The sequence below is a fragment of the Prionailurus viverrinus genome, chromosome A2, assembly GCF_022837055.1.
Source record: "Prionailurus viverrinus isolate Anna chromosome A2, UM_Priviv_1.0, whole genome shotgun sequence".
NCBI lineage: Eukaryota > Metazoa > Chordata > Mammalia > Carnivora > Felidae > Prionailurus > Prionailurus viverrinus.
The window spans coordinates 51,049,500-51,067,356 of NC_062562.1; the positions used below are offsets into that span (position 1 = coordinate 51,049,500).

General features: G+C 48.6%; 1 protein-coding gene across 2 annotated transcripts in view; it reads left to right on the forward strand.

Moving 5' to 3' along the window:
• The window catches only part of IRAK2 (interleukin 1 receptor associated kinase 2), a 61,985-nt gene that overhangs the window by 16,765 nt on the left and 27,363 nt on the right, over window positions 1–17,857 (forward strand). For both annotated transcript variants that reach the window (XM_047850736.1, XM_047850737.1), the window contains exons 3-4: window positions 10,963–11,100; window positions 17,196–17,287. In XM_047850736.1, the coding sequence (XP_047706692.1) occupies window positions 10,963–11,100; window positions 17,196–17,287 (230 nt within the window). The remainder of the gene's footprint in view (window positions 1–10,962; window positions 11,101–17,195; window positions 17,288–17,857) is intronic.

The window sequence follows — 17,857 nt, forward strand, 5'->3', positions numbered from 1 at the left end:
ATTCACAATGTAAACCATCATATTAAGGCTCTGATAAGTCCTGTAGCAAAGACCTGCTTAGGCCCATGTTTCCATTTATATTTGATCATGGGACCCCTTTTGATGTGATACTTGGAAATAATCCCACAGAACCAACACACTGTGGGAATCACTCCTCTAAAGAATGGTGACCATGGTGAAATTGCCAGACATTTCAGAGAGGCCTCATGATGGAGAGACCAGGGGATCAGGAGCAGACTTTTATGGTCAGGCTGCATTCAGCATCAGAAGAGTCTGCCCCAGGGGGCCAGGGCTGACCATCACCCTGGGGCTCAAAACATGAAGATCCTACTCCTCAGAGGGACTTTTCCAGACTCTGAGCCTTGGGAGGGGACTATAAGCCAGGCTCCAGAGCCCAAGTTCTAGCATCTTGGGTGCATAGGAACTGGAATACTTTGACAGAGGCCAAAGTATTGGAGCTGTGACTCCCAGCCAAAGACGGATCGACTGTCATCACTGCTGAGCTCTACAGCTGGTTAAATGCCACCAAAGGCAGGCCTAGGAGCTGAGCCTGTTGATGGTGAGGACCAGATGGCTCTAGCTCTGAGGAAAGAGGCTGGAAACCAGCTGTGCCTAGCCCGTGAGATAAAATTCTCCCTCATTCCTCCTCATAGAGAGTTAGGTACGTGGAAGCTGGGCAGGGGTCAGTAATGAACTAAAGAAATATTTGTCAAGTGGCTACAATATGTCAGGCACTAGGGACACAGCAATGAAAATACAGACACGGTCCCAGGCCTCAAGGAGCCTGCAGTCTAGTGTGGGAGACAAATACTAACAGGATGATGACACAGAGACCATAACCAACCACAGTGTGAGTGCTTGGGGAAGTGCATGTGGGGTGATAGTATGAAAGAGGGCAGGATTTGATCTCATCAGGGCAAGCTTCCCTGAGGAAGTGAAAACTGAGCTTCCATTAGAAGGCTAAGTGGACCTAGTGAGTGAGGGACCTCGCAAGCATTTCTAGGCAGAGGGCACAGCACGTGCAAAGGCCTGGAGATGGGAAGGAGTGATGTTTGAGGACTCAGAGAGGCCGTGGAGGTCTCAGCTAAAGGACATGTGAGTGTGGGTGGGCTGAGCCTACAGAGGGCGCAGGGGGCAGGGTCAGGCCACTCAAGGCCTCACAGGCCATGGTCAAGGGTCGGCTTCCTCAGGGGCAAAGGGAAGATTTTGGAGGGCTTGTCCCTGGGGTGTGCCCATTGTTCTGTCCGCTATGTGGAATAGGGGTTTGTGAGGTTCCGGGTGTGAGAATCTGAGTGGGAGAGCAAGAAGCTTCTGGAATCATTCCTCCTGCTGCCACCGTCTTCTCGGAGTTTTCTTGTGACTTTTGCAATTTTCACGTTTTGTTTTGGTTGTGCAACCTTGACACTTTCTAACTTTTGGTTTGGCATCTCAGCCAAAGTCATTTCCTTCCTGGAGCTGGGCTCTCATTGAATGGGGAATTTTTGGCTGCTGTTTAAAAGGAAACAGAAGAGAATGATCTCTTTCTTTCCAAAAGAGCCCGGGCTGTTGCAAGGGCCGGAAGGGGCTCCTGCATTTGCTCTCTTGGAAGGCTTCCCAGGATCCGCCCGTTTCCAACTGCTAGGGAATAAAAAAAACATGGATAGGATTCAGGGTCACTGGAGAATTGCCCCTGGAGGTTGGCACTGTGTTTGGCCAGGATTCCCCCAGGCCTGGAGTCTGCCCATCTGGGTACTAGTTGTAACTTGTATTTTGCACCTAATATGTGCCAGGCAGGCATCTTCTCTCACAAATCTTATTATCCCCATTTTATAGATGTGGAAACTGAGGCTCAGAGATTGACTAACATGCCCAGAGCCACATTGCTCATAAATAATGGGCTGGGATGGGGACTTACACCCTTACACCCTACTGGGGTAGGTCACTAGATGGTAGGTATCAGGTCTCGCTTTCCCCCTCCGAAAAACAGGTACACACATTGCCCTGTCTATTTTTCTTATAAACTAGGAAACTTCAAAACAAAAGAGTTGGTGAGGTTTTTAAAAAGTTATTGCTGTGTGGCTCAGGACAGATCATCTGACTTTCCTTCCACACACTAGCTATTCCACTGGAATAAAGCAAGGCTTTAATCACTGTGGGGTTTTTTTGGGAGTTGTGTGAGAATGAACAGAGGGTCTATGCAATGCATCTAAAGCAGTTCCCAATTGTTTATTTATCTTTGAGACAGAGAGACCACAGTGAGTGGGGGAGGGACAGAGAGAGAGAGAGAGAGAGAGAGAGAGAGAGGATCGAGAGAGAGGATCGAAGTGGGCTCTGCCCTGACAGCAGCAACCCCTGTGAGGGGCTTGAACTCACGAACCATGAGATCATGACCTGAACCAAAGTCAGATGCTTAACCGGTTGAGCCACCCAGGCGCCCCCAGTCCCAAATTTTTTAGAGAGGAAAGGTAAGAGCTGGTATGAAAGGAACGGCCATTTACTGAACTCCTGCTCTTGGAAGTAGGCTTCCCTGGGTTGCAAGTTTTGAACACTTTGAGATCATCCCCTAACCGGGATAGGCTAGGCTATGTTGCAGTCCCAGATAAACCCTGAAATCTCAGTTGTTCAACACAACAAAGATTGATTCCTTAACGTCCAGTGCTGCCTCCTGCATTTTTGTAGCTGGCTTTGTCCTGTGGAACACATAGCTCCCAGGGGCAGCGTGGCCGGGGAAGAGAGGGCTGAAAGAGGCTCACTGGCTCTTAATGGCTTTGTCCAGAAAGTGATGATAGCATTTCCAGTTAAAATCCATTGGCCAGAACTGGTCACGTGGCCCCAGCAAGGGAGGCTGGGTTTGAGAGGAAGCAAAGGACTGTTTGGTCAGCAGTGTCTTGCCTATAGGTTTCCTCAGTTCACGGGGATTTATGATGAGGTTCTACCTAACCATGGCCTACGCGATCTAACCTTTGCCCAGCTCTGTCACTTCATCTGTGCCACCTTCTCCTTCATTCATTTAGCTCAGCCACTAGGGTCATCCTTCATTTGAGGAGATACACCGGGCGGTTTTCTGCCTCCGGACCTTCGAATATGTTCTCCTCAGAATGCTGGTCCCTCCCCAGCTCTTTGCATTCTTCCCGGGGCTAATCTTTCTCATCTTTTGAGTCTCTCCTTTAAATAGTATCTGCCCACAGAAGCCTTCCAAGGCCACCCCATGTAAGTAAGTCTGTCAGGTACCCTCCCCTCTCTCAAGTTTGTTTTCAGCGCAGAACTTCTCCCAGCTTATAATCAGAAATCTCTTATTTAACTAGCTTGATGTTGGGATTATGTCAGTTTTGATAATGGATGGCATCCCCAGTCTCTAACACAATGAATGAATAAATGAATGAATGAATGCAGGGTAAATCATTTTAGCAGCTGGTGGAGTACAGGTCAATGGAAAACCAGAGACAGAGCAATTAGGAAGGCTGATTAGGAGGTCATTCTCTCAGATTTGCCTAATTTTGTGTCTAGCTTGAATTGGGAGTTGAGTGGTGTGTGTGTGTGTGTGTGTGTGTGTGTGTGTGTGTTGGACTTTGGATATCCAGGAGGGTCCAGTCCAGAGATGAAAAGGGGAAGGAAAAAGGAAGATCCAGAAAGCTATGTTTGTCACTGATAATGCCAGCTGGCACCAGGATTCTTTAGTTATGGCTGAATCACTTTTATTTGTGCTAGAAGGCTACATTTCAGCCACATGAGTCAGCTGAAGTGTGAAAACACACATACAAATATTACATCACTGTGTATCTCGAGAGCTGTGAAGGGAGGGAGGGATTTCCAGATTGTGCTCACCGAGGAAAGACCTTGTTGGCACAGTCCCCTCTGCTCGAGCGTTCGGCTCCTGGGTTTGCTACAGTATTCAGTGTCCTTGAGCAGCTGCGGGGGAAACCCCAGGCCCCTCTCCCAAGGGTTCAACATGCATCAGCCTTTCACTTGAAGGAAGTGGGTCACAAATAAGTGAAACAGACATAAGATGACTATTCTGGGTTTTGCTTTTTTGAATATATAAAACAGAGCAGTTGAACCTGCTCCCCAGAGCTGTTAAATAGGCCATGCATAGGGGCGCCTGGCTGGCTCAGTTTGAAGAGCATGTGACTCTTGATCTTGGGACTGTAAATTTGAGCCCCACACTGGGTGTAGAGATTACTTATATATATACATATACATATACATATACATATACATATACATACACATATACATATACATATATATTAAAGTAGGTCATGTGTATGGGAAAGCCCTTAAGACAAAGCCTGACCTTGGGTTGGGGATAGTGATAATAACCATAGTAAATAAGAATAATAGCTTATATCTGTTGAGCCATTGCGTGTTTCATCCTCACAGCTACTCCGTGGGAGTGAGGGTACAGGGCCTCTCATTTGTCACATGAAACAGGTCACCTCGCCAGTGAGCCTGGCTGCGTCTGGTGGGAAGCATGCCAAACGCTGTAAGCTCACTATTTGGCTCCATGAAGGGGACACAGAGAAATGCTTTGGCTCCCCTGTCCCTGTCCCCTGGTGCCTGAAACTCAACCCTCATCCCTCTGGGTTAAGCCAGTGGTTCTCTCAGCTTTACCTGGGGAACCTTCAGATACATCCAGGCTCTGATGCCCCACAGCCACTGGGCCTTTCGAGACCATGCCACTGCCTGCTGAGAGTCACGGTTTCCATTAGAGGACTGAAAATTTTGCCAATAGCCATTCACCCCATATGCTTCCTTCAGAGACCCTAAGCTGAGAACCAGAGGTTCTTCCTCTGTGCCTTTTGGGTGGGGAGAGAGGGCAGAGGATGGTCATTGAAGCAGTTTGTGCCCTGTCCCTGACCTTGGGCTGGCTGCTTTACATATCCTGTCCCACTGAGTCCTGGGGTAATCCTGGGACAGGAGGGTTATAATTACTCTGATTCCACAGATAGATGCAAATGATGTTCAGGGTTGAGAGAGTTGCCCTCGGCACACAGGTGGGAATTGTAGAGGCTGGATCTGGAAACAAATGGAAGCTTCCCCACGCTTAGTCTCTGTTCTACTCTTTGATCACAGTTTATATTTTTGTTCTTTTTTTTTTTTTTTTTTGAGAGAGAGAACACATGTGCATGAGGGAGGGAGATGGGGGGGAGGCAGAAGAAGAGGGAGAGAGAATCTTTTTTTATGTTCTTTTTTCTTTAAGTTTTGTTTGTTTAATTTTTATTTTTGAGAGAGAGAGAGAGAGAGAGAGAGAGAGAGAACAAGTGGGGAAAGGGCAGAGAGAGAGGGAGATAGAATCTGAAACAGGCTCCAGGCTCTGAGCTGTCAGCACAGAGCCCGATGTGGGGCTTGAACTCACGAAACATGAGATCATGACCTGAGCTGAAGTTGGACGCTTAACCAACTGAGCCACCCAGGGGCCCCGAGGGAGAGAGAATCTTAAGCAGGCTCCATACTCAGCATGGAGCCTGATGTGGGTCTCTGTCCCATGAGCTGAAATCAAGAGTTGGATGCTCAACTGACTGAGCCACCCAGGCGCCCAAAAATACAATTTGTATTTTTGGATCTCATCATGCTGCAGAACCAACTTCACATGTGTAGAATCATTTTGAGAATATAATCCCAGGGGAGAAGAACGTGAGGCTGTGCCTATACATCGGTCATAGAAATGCTATAACCAGTTTGTTTCCAGTCTTGGCCTTGGCAAACAGGAAACTTGTGGTGAGATTTCAAGTTTGTCACAACGCTTTGTCGTGAATGCTTTGGCTTCCTTTGCCCTGCCCTGTCATTGATGGTCTATTTTTACCTCAACAGCACTCAGGTGTCTCAGCCTGAAAGAGTGGGTGTCATATCTGCCCGGCTCTCAGAGATCAGGTTCCTATAGGCATTAAGGGTAGAGAGCCATATTTTCTCCTTCTTCTTGTTTTGAAGGTGGGAAAGGAGGCTCGCAAAGGCCCACGGCATAGCTTCCGACGACTCAGGTCAGGCACCGGCAGCTCAAGAAGAGAAGTGGAGATGTTTAATGTTTATACATCTTATTTATTGTCGGTACCTAAAATACATCTAAAAGCACGCTGAGACAGGGGTTCACAGGAAACTGAAATTTGTCATCCATCTGTCACTGTGGGCCTGACGTGGAGCTCTGTCAGCTGACCTCTGTGGCTGGCTGTGGCCTTTGAAGGTTGACTGGGTGGAAGGGTGGGTGTCAGCCAGGAATGTGCTGGCAGGTAGACCCTGCTGATGTCTCCCCTCTCCGTGTGGGGACCCCCACTCCCGAGTGCTGACATGTGACCCAGGGTGCCAGCTGTAGGCCACTGCATGTCACTGTAAAAGAATAAGAAAAACAAAGAGGAAGGCTGAAGTCTCCTTAGGATGAAAACATAATGAAGCCTTTATTTCCCACATGGGTGGAGGCCATAGACGTCAGCCACAGATGGGCTGGTGGCCTCAATGCTCCTGTCAGCTATGTCCTGACAGAGAGGCAAAGATTTGAGCAGTCAGAGAAATGATGAAGTCCCCAGCAATAGGATGCTGCAGTGAGGTCAGGCCAGGATGTTCACCCTCCCCACCCGCCCCTCCATTTGATGATGAGGAAACCAAGGCTCAGCCGGGGCCTCAGACAGGGGAAGGTGCTGTTTTTTTCTGGGGCCACAGACAGCTCAGGGTGCAGGTAGGACCTTCAGGAAGGCAGTGTAGCTCGGGAACATCTCCTGTTGTGGCCTGGCGTCTGCAGGAAGTCGCAGTCTCGGGTCCCCTTCACCAGCTTCATTGCGAGGGGAGCTGGGGCCAGGCTGTAGCGGGCCTCGTGAGAGGAGCCCCCACTGCCCTTCTGCCTCATACACAGATGTCCTGAGATACCACCGTGGTGGCCCTTTGAGGAGCACAGGAGCCCCCGCCTCGGGGCAGTGTGTGGCGGGAGGATCCTGGGAGAGGCGCCAGGCCAGAGAGGGGAGGGCAGAGGCGATGAGGACTCCAAGTGGCATGGGGTGGCCCCTTCCTCCTGGGGCAGGAGCACAGGGTTCACTTTATACCCACCTGGGAAGTGGGAGGCTCTGTCCGCACTCTGCTCACCAATTCACATTCATAGCCGGCGATCTTTCACTTTGTCATTTTGCACGAGGGCATGTGGAACGAACGTGGAGGTGTCACATAAGGCAAAGGTGTGTGACTCCATGTGTCCGGCTGCAGGGCTGCTGCTGGAAAGGACTCCCCTGCTTCTAGGCTCTCAATTTTGGCCAGAAGGTCTTCGGCCTCAGGTGGGGGTGGGGGTGCAGCCTGGCCCATAGACAATTTTCTGAGTGCCTGGGGACTCCAGATAGGGGGTGGGGGATGAAGTGTGCATTCTCCCCGGGGGTCCCTGCTGTGGGTGTGAGTCCTGCCCATGGCCCTGGCCTCCCCTCCTTCCTGCTTCAGTGAGTCTTTCCTCTGCCTTCTCCCTCCGGTGGGTCTCCTCTCCTCCTTGAACCGCTGGTTCCCTACTTGCTACTTCCAGGGTTGTGGTGAGGATATTTGTAGTGAAAAGATCAAGAACACATATTGGTGGGTGGCAAAAAACCAGAAGTGAGTCAGATCTGAATCTAGAGAGATGGCCTGTTTGCTAATCTAGGTCAGAAGGGGTCTCCGGGGCTGATGACTACTCACTCTACCTTGGAAGACTCAGTTCCAGTCATTATTGTAGCTAGCTTGCTTCCGGATTTTTATCCCTCTCGGGAAACATACTTTACTGTGCAACTAATGCATGACCATCGTTGAAAATTTCTACAGTGTGAATAAACGGAAAACTAACCAACCAAACCCATGATGTAAAATAATTGATAACTGCAATTATCAATTGCAGGAATAATCACTGTTCACATAATCACTGTTCACTGTTTTGTGTATATTCTTCAGGTTCTTTTTTTCTTCGTTATTCTATGCTTTCATATTTTACAGAAAACTGGTTACATAGTCTGTAGACTCTCCTGTCACTCAAAAGTGTGTTAACCCCTTTCCATGTCAAAGGAAAACATTTAGTTGCTATTAAAGTGAAAAGAAAACCCACACAAGTTAAAAAATTTAAATGAGCAGTAACATTTCTAGAGAAAGAAAATAGAATGCTCTTGCCAGGGTCTGACGGCGGGGAGGGATGGGAAGTTGGTTTTTAAAGGGGACGGAGTTCAGTTTGGGAAAGTGAAAAGGTTCTGGAGTTATCTGGTGGTGATGGCTCCATGGCAGTGTGAATGGACTTAATGCCACTGAACTGTGGACTCAAAAACGGTGTAGGTGGTAAATTTTATGTCTTGTGCATTTTACCACAATAAAAAAGATACAATAAAACTAAAAAAGAAAAGTGTCGATGGTTCAGAATTGTGTTCAATGAAAACTAAGATTCACATCTTACCCTCCTTATACTAAATATTTTAAAAATATAATAGCAACAAGGGGCACCTGGATGGTTGAGTCGGTTGAGCATCAGACTTTGGCTCAGGTCATGAACTCATGGTTCGGGCGTTTGAGCCCCGTGGAGGGCTCTGTGCTGATAGCTCAGAGCCTGGGATCTGCTTTGGATTCTGTGTCTCCCTCTTTCTCTGCCCCTCCCCTGCTCACACTCTGTCTCTCTCTCAAAAATTAAATTTCAAAAAAAACATTAAAAAATTAAAAAAATATAACAGCAACAACAATGAAGTTCCCGTGTTTGGAGCTAAGCAGACCACGTGCACTGTGTCCCTTAGTCCGCACAAAAGAGGCGAAAGGTCAACCGAGCTGGGACATGATAGAGCTGGTTTCCATTTCAGAGCCTGAACTCTAATCAGCTCATGTCTTCTGCTTCTTTTTCTTTTTTTTTTTTTAAAGATTTTATTATTTTTTTTAAAGTTTTTTTTTCTTTGAGTTTATTTTCAGAGAGAGTGAGCATGAGTTGGGGAGAAGGAGAGAGAGAGAGAGAGAGAGAGAGAGAGAGATAGAGAGAGAGATTCACAAGCAGGCTCCATGCACTGTCAACGATGTGGGGCTTCATCTTATGAACCGCGAGATCATGACCTGAGCTGAAATCAAGAGTCCGCTACTTAACCTACTGAGCCACTCAGGCGCCCAAAGATTTTATTTTTAAGTAATTTCTATACCCACATGGGGCTCAAACTCACGATCCTGAGATCAAGGGGTGCATGCTCCATGGACTGAGCCAGGCAGGCAGGCCTGCTACTTTTTATTTAAGAGAATAATAAATAGGTCATTGTCAGGAAGGGAGAAAGTCACCCATTATCCCCCATTCAACCTCCCTACTACTTCTGTGCGTTCCCTGTAGACTGTCTTCACACATTCCCACCCTTTTCTCCTGCTTTGTGCCGTGGCCACAGGGTGGTGCTGTCTGCCGAGGGGAGTAGGGGGTTTGGGGTGGGGGGTGGGGCACAACAGTTGGTGTCTCAGCCTGAGCCATTCTGGTGTAGATGGCGAAACCAGCTCCAGGTTTGAATCTGATCAGTTGTTTGGGGACAAATCATTTCGCCTATCTGAACTTCAATGTGTTCAAAAATAAAATGCAGTCACTTCTGTCAGCCTCCAGAGATTGTCCTGAAAATCAAATAAATCTGTGTGGTGCCATACAAGTGTAGTGCCATGCATTTTTAGGCATTATTAATGTTGTTCTAGTCCCAAAGCTTGGGTTTGAAAAGCTTGGCCCCTTGGTAATAATCAGCGTTGTTTAGAGAGATACACAGTTTACCTGTCAGAAGAAATGCTGCCAGAGATTCACAGGCTGGAGACGTTTCGTCCTAGCCCCATCGGATGCATGTGTGAGCAAGTCGGAGGCTTTCCCCGGGATTTCAGTGCCCCTGTTTCTGTGGTTCTCAAACGTGGGTCCACCTAAGAACACCAGAGGGTGAAGGGCCTTGAATGCAGGGCTGTAGAATTTGGATTTGGTCTGGAAGGTAAAGGGGAGATACAAGGAGTTGGGAGAAGAGCAAGTACTTCATTTGGACAGTGGGAGGTCACGAAGGCTTTAAACAGGAAAGTGACGAGGCAAGATTTGTATTTTAGCTAGATGTGGCCTGGGAAGGGATCGGGAGGCTGCCACAGCTAGAGGCAAAGGCCAGCCTGGGGAGATGACGCCATCCGGACAGTGGTAGAGGAGGCAAGAGGAGGCACTCTGTATCACAGAGTGCAGGCTCTGAGAAGCTGGGTAGGAACTGGTGTAGATACACCCTCGCAGCACCTTTGGGGTTTCCCAAATTGGTGCAAATGGGAAGTGATTCCTCTCAAGGACAGAGAACCTCCACCCAGGCTTCTTCCGCCAGTCGTGCATGCCCAGGCTGTGTGATCTTGGGCAAGCCGCCTAACCTGCTCCGGCCTCTGTTTCCTCATTTCTAACCTGATGAAATGCAAACAGCTTGTGGGAATCTGAAGCATGCCCCTGGCACTCTTGGTGCTCAGTGGATGTAGCCTCTGTTTGCAGGGCTCCCACCTGTGAGACAGGGAAGGATGCACATGATTCCACTGTGTATGGAAGGGGAACTGTAGGACTGCCAGACTTGTATATTTAGGGGCTCAACTAGGCACTTGGTGAGGTGAATATCTTTAATTTCCTCACGTGTTCAGGGGAACGTACAGTCTATAAAGCCCTTTCACGTCTATGTTCCCATTTCCTTCCTCTCAACAGCCCTGTGAGGTAGGCAAGCAGGCACGATCGTTATTATCCTCTCCATTTTATAGGTGAGGAAACAGGCTCAGAGAAGGAGAGTGTCTTGTCCAAGGTCACACAGCTGGCAGGGTTGGAAGCCTGTTTCGTGTGACTCAGTGTCAGAGCTGGACCGATCACAGGAGATTGTTGTCTCCCCCCATTACTTTCCTGGGGAGGCTGAGACCCAGGAGGCAAAGAACCCAACGGGGCCCAGTGAATTCTAGGGAGAGCCCGGAATAGACCCCAGCTCTCTGACTTCTAGACCTGGCGACTTGGTGGCTACTCCACTTCATTGAGTAATACTAACTTTCTTTCTTTTCACCTTGTTTCAGGGAAACCAGTTCCTGAAATCAAATCCTCTTTCCCGGATGCTGTGAAGCCGGGAAGACCTTTGGCAGCTTCTGAAAGAAACACTGAAGATGAACAGGGAAAGGGGCAGTCTATGAGGCCAGCCGCCTTGCCAGGCCCGGGTATTTTAAATTAAAATTTTAATTTAGAGTAAATGTATCTATAAGGATTTTCAACTCAGCATATAATAGCAAAAAATTGGGGCACCAGGGAGGCTCAGTCTGTTAAGTGTCCAACTTCAGCTCAGGTCGTGAGCTCATGGTTCACAAGTTTGAGCCCTGCATCGGGCTCTGTGCTGACAGCTCAGAGTCTGGAGCCTCCTTCAGATTTTGTGTCTCCCTCTCTCTCTCTGCCCCTCCCCCACTCACAGTCTGTCTCTCTCATTCTCTCAAAAATAAATAAAAACATTAAATTTTTTTTAAATTAAAAAAATAGCAAAAAATTGGAAACAACCATGGGGATGGTAAAATTAATGACAGTCGGTCATAACAATACAATACTGTTAAAAATGATGTAGATATTTTTACATATGTGGAAACATGCTCATAACATATTGAATTAAAACAGCTAAAAAAGTCAAATGACAGAACATATACCGTTTATTATCATTTTTATAGAAAGAAATAAATAACTCTGTAATTGAGGGCTCTCTATGTGTCGGACATTGTTTGGAGCACTTCAGAGATGCTGACTTATTTAATCCTCAGCTGTCCAAGTTAGGTATTTTGATTATCCCCATTCACAGATGAGGAAACTGAAGCACAGAGAGGTTAAACAGCCTGCCGAGGTCAAATGCTTTGGGGCCCAGGTATTTTACCTATGGTTTTACAAGTCCCCAGCATGGGCTGATCCTGCTGCTGGCTCTGGCTGGGAGCCTGATGACCTCTCTGTCCATTCTCCACAGGCTGCCTTACCCTTGCAGCTGTGCGCTGAGGGCACTGATGGGAGCTGCCTGCCCCCACTCCCCCACCTTTCTCCCTAGTACCAGCCTGCCGCTTTGTGCTTAAAAAATTCTTTTTAATGTTTATGTATTTTTCTGAGAGAGAGACAGAGTGTGAGCAGGGGAGGGGCAGAGAGAGGGAGACTTAGACTCTGAAGCAGGCTCCAGGCTCCGAGCTGTCAGCACAGAGCCCAACGCGGGGGCTCGAACGCCCACGAACTGTGAGATCATGACTTGTGCCAAAGTCAGATGCTTAACCGACTGGGCCACCTAGGCACCCTGCTGCTTTGTTCTACAGCACCTGAGGCACTGAAAGGAAAAGTGATTTGCTCAAGGTCATACAAGTAGAAAGTAGCATGTGAGCAGTGTGATTTAAATGCCCGTGTCCCTAACCACCACACACACCGCTATCCCCAAGCCTTTCAGACCACTTGTGCCCATGGAAGGGTTTGGGGACAGTTTGTCAAATGATGGAAGGACTCAGCCAGTGGATGACTTCCCCGGGGGGTGGGGATGGTGGTGGGGCCACTGCATACATCCACGTGTCCATTCTCACCACCCCTCCCTGGGGGCCTGGCCTCCCTTCTGCTCTCCTGTGAGCTGAAGGTCCCAAATCCATGAAATCTCAGTTCATTGATGCTGTTCCTGAAGCCAGAGTCAGCGTTGGCTGGGAGGAGCATGCCTGGGGTTTTGTACAGAGCTGTATTTGAGTCCCACCTCTCCCTTTCTAGCAGGAGAATTATATAGCTTCTCTGTACCTCGGCTTCTTCATCTAAAAAAGTGGGCACAATAGTGAAAGCCTATGGCATCATGTTGTAGTAAGGAATCAAATACCTCAATGTTGCTACCATGTAAGCATTTATTAAATGTCAGTTAATATTAACAGCATTCTGGGCACCCCAGATAGGTTGAAGCTGGGAAAATAATTCTGGCGCAGGAAGTCTGAATTGTTAATTGTAGCTAAAGATAAAAACAAGCAAAAACAAGTGCAGAACTTTGAGCAGCAGTTAGAGATAAGGGGAAATGGTCCTAAAGCAAATGTGAAAGTGGTTGATGGCCAGAGGAAAGAGTGATAGTAAAAGAGGGAAATTCTAGGGCACTGCTGGTCCAGATGGAGAAGGTGATGGGGGTTGCAGTTTCTTCTGGTATTCCTTACCTGGCCTACTGTAGAAACCAGCCTTATCTGGAGAGGCCTTTGCACTGTTCAATCTCTTAAATGGCCCTCGGGAGCACATGTGCCCCCGCAAGGGGAGATGATAAACACAATCTACAGACAGAAAGGGGAAGCCAGTGGTCTATCTTTGCCCAAATTAAAAATAATCATTAATTTCATCAGTGACCCAAACCTTGTCTTCTCTTGAGAAAACCCTAAGGTTCCATTGGGCCCCAGATTTCAACATGACTGATTATCTTGTTGGGGTGGAAAATATGGAGGTGGTGGTGGGGGAGGACAGAGATGGGTGGTGGCAAAGGTGCCCTTCTGTGTGGGAGACGCTGGCCCAGGAACTTCTGGTGCCCCGCTGAGTTGTAACCCAGGGACGGGGCTCTGGCTGCTCCCCACACCCCCCAACCCTGGACAGCTGGGGAAGGATGCCGAACCTATTGAAGCTTCATGGCTGTGAAAGTGGCAGGACCAGGATCCAGCCCAGGCCAGTTGCCCCGGAACCCATGAGGTAACTCGTCTGTGCCGGCTGCCTTGTGGGTGGAAAGGAAAGGGGGAAGAGACATGGAGGAGGAAAGTACGTGAGTAGCTCATTAAACAGATTCAGAGACAAGGGCTTTAGTAGCTTGAAATACTGTCACAAAGCCTTAGCTGTAGGAGAGGCCATTGGGTTCTCAGTCAGCATCTCTTATCCTGCACGTATTTTTACCCTGTTTGGTACTCCCCATGTGCCAGAGACGGAGCTTGTGCTCTGTAACTGTCATCTCCTTTATTTAGTCTGGACGAGAACTCTATAAGGAATGGGCTTTTATTGCTCTTTTTACATTTTATTTATTTATTAAAAAAAATTTTTTTTAGTGTTTATTTATTTTTGAGACAGGGAGAGACAGCATGAATGGGGGAGGGTCAGAGAGAGAGGGAGACACAGAATCCGAAGCAGGCTCCGGGCTCTGAGCTGTCAGCACAGAGCCCAATGCGGGGCTCGAACTCACGGACTGCGAGATCATGACCTGAGCCGAAGTCGGACACTTCACCGACTGAGCCACTTTCTCTTTTTACATTTGAAAAAGCCCAAAGAAATGAAGCACAAGTCACCCAAGTGCAAATCTTACTAAGGAAGGAGTCAGGACTTGAGCCCATTTCTCTCTGACGCCAACAAAGCAGACAGGGAAGCTGTAGAGGCCACTCCACTGCCAGCCACAGGGCCGGATGCAGAAAACCCCAATCAGATATAGCACCACTCCGACATTCTGTCCTCATGCCTTCAGTGACACAACTCAGAAGGACAAGATTCAGGGTATTCTTCTTAGGGAAGCAGACATGCCAGAAAGATTTCTGTAGGATTTTTTTTTTTTTTTTTCCAGTAAATGTTTGGCACATGGAGGGTTAGTGATTTGGAAACAACCTAAGTGAAGATGAGTGTCTTCCCGGACCCAGTGCTTCCCCCATGCATTTACAAAGCAAGGGCTGGCTATTCTCTGATTTGTCCACCTTGTGGTGTTGGCTCACATCCCATTCCGTTTTCCCTACAAACCACAGGGATAAATAGCCACTCCTCCAACTAGTAGCCCTCAGATGTCACGAGGTCAGACCTCAGTGACCACCCTCCCAACCCAAGAGGCCTAGTACAGCCTTCAGGTGAACCCCAGGCATCAAGCCAGACCAGAAGGTCATGGTTTATCTGAGGCCAGTACTGGCCCGGGAGTCACCGGGCAAAGGGAGAGGAAGAGGGACCATGTGTGCAGTGAGAGCCCCTGTCGTGAGGCGAGCTCTGGGCTGGGGACAGGACAGAATTTGAGGGAAGAACCGGGAGGGAAATGGAGTGGCCTGGAGCAGCCTAGAGCAGCGGTCCCCCAGGGTGTGGAGCCTGGCTCCCCAGTGGTACCAGAGAGCATGGGTGTTAGAAAAGATGTATATCTCATGCAAAAAAACTAGGGGTTTCAAAGCTAAATACATAATATGTGAATTAAAGGGGATTGAAAGAAAAACATCAAGTAACTCACAGGGGAGGCGGCACAGAGACATGGCCAACAGTTAAGAGATGGATGAACATGACCACAGTCTGGGGACACAGGCCAAGGGTACTGAGCCGAGGCCAAGAGCAGGCAGGGGCATGGGTAGAGGCAGTGGTGGCAGGGAGCCTTACTCCAAGGCAGGGTCCCTGGGCCTGCCAGCAGAGGCCTACATTGGACTAGGTCACCTGAGAAGCAGGAAGATTTTCACCAGACAGGGACGTCTGGATGGCTCAGTCTGTTAAGTGACTGACTCTTGATTTTAGCCCAGGTCATGATCTCACGGTTCGGAGATCGAGCCCCATGTTGGGCTCTACTTGGGATCCTCTCTCCCTCTCTCTTTGCTCCTCCCCCACTGTGTGTGCACTTTCTCTCTCTCTCTCTCAAAATAAATAAATAAACATTAAAAAAAGAGAAATATTTTCACAGGACAAATGCCTGAGAGAAAATGGGGAAGGTAGGTGCTGGGCAAGGCTGGGAGAGACTTGGGGCCCAAGGGAAGGAGAGAGGGTGGGAAGTTTGGGTGGGAGTGTCTAAGGCAGGCCTACCTGGTGTCTTTAGGGAGATCAGGACCCTGGGTCTCCCCTTAATCTCCCCTCCACACTCATTCACTGGGGGGAGCAGCCCATGGGAAGCACAGGGGAATGTGGGGGATTGATTTGAGAGGGCGGTAGGTCTCTCGGTCAGCTGCCTGGAAGTAGCAGCTGGTCTAGAACAGCGGCCCCAGGGAGAGAGGCTTAGGATGCACCTCCTCTTGGGCCTTGTGGGGATAAAAGATCCTCAGGTTGCATTACGTGAGCTTTGTTTTATCAGCTGCCTGGGTTAATAGTTTAGCAAGTCTGATATTAGTTTCAGCATGGTGCCCTTTTCAGTCTTCTGAATTAAATTTTTTTTATGGTCAAAGTTCCAGATTAATCACTCATTTCCTGATGTTGTAAACCAGAAATACCTGAAGCAAGTGGATTGGGCCAGCAACCCTGGGGTCAAGGCCAGGTTCCCTTGGAGGGTTGGCCCCAGGTTACTCAGAGACCATCCTAGCCATGGGGCCGCTGGGTATTTCCACATGGGGACATCTGAAGCTCCTGGCTTCTGACTGAGGCCTGCTTCTGTGTTGATCAGCCACCGCAGCCCATCTCATGTCTAGCTTGCACCTGCTCTAGTTCATCTGACTCCAGACTGCTTTGTTAGTGTTCAGGTTAATCTTTTGGAGGAGGCTGGTGGGGAAATGTCACCTCTTTAACCTGGCTTTTACTGGACCCCAAACTACACTTCAAGCCTTCTCTCTCCTGAATCTTCTTCATTTACTAAGCGGTGAAGAACATGGACTCCAGAGTCATGACTGTGTGCCCCTGGAAAGGTTGCTTAACTTCTCTCTGCCTCAGTTTCACCATCTGTAAAGAGGAGATGGTAATGGTCCTTATTTCCTAGGACTGTCTTGAGGTTTAGATGACGTGACAGTATTCGCTAGTTAAGTGTGCCTGGAATATTTTCTGCATGCCTATGCTTCCCTGCTGTCATACCTCCACTCAGCCAGTCTCACTCCCTCAATGCCTTCTGACCTCATAAGCACTTTTTGAAAACATTTCCCCATCTTTCAAGGTCAAATGCTCCTTTCTCAGTGAAACCTTCCTTGGCCTCCCAAACTGCTTTGGTGGCCTCTCCTGCCTCTGCCCTTGGGAGGCTGGTTATTGACATGACTGCTGCAATGGAGTTTACTGGAAGGAGGGCTCCCTAGCTAATCACCTCTGTGTTCTTCACTATTCCTTGTGTGGGAGGTGGGGCGGAGTAGGGCTTGGAAGTCACACGGAGATTGATCTCCGTTGGAAGCCTGGCTCTGCCACTTAATTGGCTGTGTGCCCCTGAGCACGTAGCCACCTCCTGCACCTCTATTTCTCCACCCATCAACTGGGAATCACATAGAACCAACCCTGGGGCTGTGGTAGAGCTTCACTGAGGTAACTTGTAAGGAGTGTGTGGGCTGGCCCCTGGGGGTGTCAGAAAGTAGCAGTTGTCATTTGGGACACAAAGTGTTTGTGGAGTGAATGAGAACCTGGTTTGGTGTGGGAACTGGTTGAGGACCCCTCCTGTCTTCCTCCTTTCCAGGGCCTGCTCCAGCCCGAGCCAACCTCCTGCCTCCTTCCGAAGATGCCCCTCATTCCTTAAAAACCAACTTTCCTGTTTCATCTGATTCAAAGGTAAATCTTCCTCACCCCCAGGTGCTACCTCCCCAGCTTGTGGCTCTCACTCAAAAACCCAATGTATAGGGGTGCCTAGGTGGCTCAGGTCATGATCTCAAGGCTTGTGGGTTCGAGCCTCACTTTGGGTTCTGTGCTGGCAGCTCAGAGCCTGGAGCCTGCTTTGGATTCTGTGTCTCCCTCTGTCTCTGCTCCTCCGCCACTCACACTCTATCTCTCTCTCTCCTTCAAAAATAAACAAACATTACAAAAATTTTTTTAAAAGGGAATGTATTGGGGTGCCTGGCTGGCTCAGTGTGTTGAGTGTGCAGCTCTTGATCTCAGGGTAGTAAGTTCAAGCCTCATGTTGGGTGTAGAGATGACGTAAATAAACTTAAAAAAAAAAAAAAAAAGCAATGTATTTAATTCCTTGGACCAGTCTAGGCTCTAGTGGTTAGGGGGATGGGGAGAAAGGAGACTCGTGGAATTACTCCAAGCTTCTAAGTTTCTACATGCAGGCTGTCAGTGCAGCTGGGTCCTGGGGGTTGGGGGTGACTGAAGAGGGTTCATTTCAGTGAATACATGTTTTTT